At 41.6% G+C, this 2964-nt stretch overlaps 1 protein-coding gene across 1 annotated transcript; it reads left to right on the top strand.

Moving 5' to 3' along the window:
• The first annotated feature begins 296 nt into the window (after positions 1–296).
• LOC120993554 (gastrula zinc finger protein XlCGF8.2DB-like) lies at positions 297–1205 on the top strand. Its single transcript, XM_040422033.1, has one exon. The coding sequence runs from the start codon at positions 297–299 to the stop codon at positions 1203–1205; it is 909 nt and encodes a 302-aa protein (XP_040277967.1).
• Positions 1206–2964: the final 1759 nt, after the last annotated feature.

Consider the following 2964-nt stretch of genomic DNA (forward strand, 5'->3'; position numbering starts at 1 on the left):
GATTTGGGACGGTAGAGCCACTGCGTAGAAATATGACTGACAAAATGTGAAGCTTTGTCGGGGGATGTCAGCAGTGATAAGTGTGGGGAAGCAGGTTACATATATTTATATATTTGTAGCATTAATTAATTAGTAGCAAGGAAAATAAGGACCTATTCACTTATGAATATTTTCTTCTTTCTCCAGGTGATGACAGGATAAGAAGCTACTAAAAATATCTTTTCTCTTCCTCTTATGACGTAAAAGATAATTAAGTACGATTTGTAAGTAATAGAACTGAACACAGACTGGGTGAAATGTCAACAAGAGCTGAATGTAGGAAACCTTTAGAAATGAAATTTAAGGAAACTCAACAAGGTGAACGGTCATTTAAATGTCCAGAATGTGGGAAATCATTTATTACAAAAACAAATCTTGTTGAACATCAGAGAATTCACATAGGAGAGAAACCCTATTCATACTCAGAATGTGAGAAGAGTTTTAGTCTTAAAATAAATCTTGCACGTCATCAGAAAATTCACACAGGAGAGAAGCCATTTTCATGTACAGAATGTGAAAAGTGTTTTAGTCAGAAGTCATTTCTTGTTCAACATGAGAGAATTCACACAGGAGAGAAGCCGTTTTCATGTACAGAATGTGAGAAGTGTTTTAGTAACAAGTCACATCTTGTTCTACATCAGAGATTTCACACAGAAGAGAAGCCGTTTTCATGTACAGAATGTGGGAAATCATTTATTGCAAAAAGAAATCTTGTTGAACATCACAAAATTCACACAGGAATTAAACCGTATTCATGCTCAGAATGTGAGAAGAGTTTTAATCTTAAAACAAAACTTGCACGTCATCAGAAAATTCACACAGGAGAGAAGCCGTTTTCATGTACAGAATGTGAGAAGTGTTTTAGTCAGAAATCACATCTTGATGCACATCTGAGAATTCACACAGGAGAGAAGCCATTTTTATGCTCAGAATGTGATAGTTGTTTTAGTCAGAAATCACATCTTGATGCACATCTGAGAATTCACACAGGAGAGAAGACATTTTTATGCTCAGAATGTGATAGTTGTTTTAGTCGGAAATCACATCTTGTTGTACATCAGAAAACTCACACAGGAGAGAAGCCATTTACATGTACAGATTGTGGGAAAGGATTTACTCAAAAATCAAGTCTTTTAAAACATTTAAAAATTCACACGAGGAAGTAACCATGTGTATGTATAGTATGAGGAAACAGTAGTATAAAATCAGGTCTTGTGGCAAATGAAAGAGCTGACAAGTTAGAAGCCACTGTAATTTTTAGACTGTATGAAATGTGGAAGGTGTGGAGCTCCACTGTAGGACTCGCTACCTTATGATGTGTTCTTTTTTTTTTCCTGCCAAACTTGTTTTATAATAAATATTACAATGAATGAATACTGACCGAGTAACGTCTCTTTACACTCAGAGAGTCGCCCCTTGGCTGTGATGTCCACAGAGAGCGATATAAACCAAAGATTGAATTTCAAAAGAGCTTTGTGGGAAACTCCCTTTAACTCAGGCTGACAAGGGGCCCGGTGCCCAGAAGCATGTCAGTCAACTAAACTTAGCTGCCTTTAAAGGGTTTCTTTCACCAGGATTAACAAAATAGCGATATTTATATGTGCTCATTAGTCTCCATGCAGTGTTTAAAATGATCCCACTGTTTATGCTCTGTGTGTGTTAGATTCTTATAAAAATCGATCTTATTGATATGTGAATTACCTCTGTCAGGAGCCCAAGGGGTTGTCCCACGATATGTTGGAGTCCAGCCGCGCCCATCAATCCGGAGCCCAGCACCACCTACAACTTAATTTATTCACTCCACTATCCCTGACGTCAGTTCTTCTCAGTGCTGTAATCTCGCGCAGGTGCAGTGCACACTGTAGTCTGCACCCATGCGGACTACTGGCATCGGCTTCGACAAGTCAAATGCGCATGCGCTGGCTCCATTGTCGAAGCATAAACAGTGAGATCATTTTAAACACTGCATGGAGACTAATGGGCACATATAAATATTGCTATTTCATTAATCCTGGTGACAGAATCACTTTAAGTTAGTTTTTCAGGTCAGGCCCCTTCACAGTGCGGTGACGGTGACATTGGGGGACTGGCCTGTGACCTGTACATCATCATCCAATCCCTCCCACCCCGCCCCCCGGTGACTGTGCTGTGCCCGCTGCCTGTGTGCCCCCATTGCCCAAGTTGCCCTTGCCCTTGTGACTGTGCCTCCCTGGTTTCCTCTTTCAGGAGAGCAGTGGCTGACCAATATGTGTGCCCCTGTGTCCTTTGTCTGTGCCCACACTGGCCTGTGGCCCCCAGATGATGTAGAGCTTGAAAAACTGATGTATTGTCACGGATGGTGTTGCAGAAAACAAGAAGTAACAAATAAAGATCCAACTGACTTGATCCCAAACTAAGGAACAAAAGGGTGAGCCCTATATAAGCCCTATAGCTCTCCCTGACTGCTCAGCCCATGCAAAGATCTCTGTGATAGAAAGTTTCATGTCCACGTACCTAGACTGAGTGACACCTGAAAACCCTATAATAGTGAGAGGACACGACCACCGGCTCCCTGCACTAAATACAGAGGGAGTCAGAGTCACCTAGAATCAAGCCAACAGGAAAACACAAATAAAGGGATAGACTTATCTGAGAAACCAGCAGTAGCAAACTTCTAGCAGTGAGCACAATCCAGGAAATAGTATAAACCGCAAGGTGAGGCAGTATGGGAGGGGATATAAAGGGAGGCAATCACTGCTAATAGATGACAGCTGGAAGAGGGAGAAGAGATGTCAAAGCGAAACTAAAACAAAAGAACATCATGCAGGAGGTACTGAAGAACGTCTGTCAGAACTTCTCAGAGATCTGGCGGTGACAGCACCCCTCCCTCTACGAGTGGACTCCGAACATTCAGAGCCCACCTTCTCATGATGGGACCTATGGAAT

Source organism: Bufo bufo, chromosome 3 (genome assembly GCF_905171765.1).
Source record: "Bufo bufo chromosome 3, aBufBuf1.1, whole genome shotgun sequence".
NCBI lineage: Eukaryota > Metazoa > Chordata > Amphibia > Anura > Bufonidae > Bufo > Bufo bufo.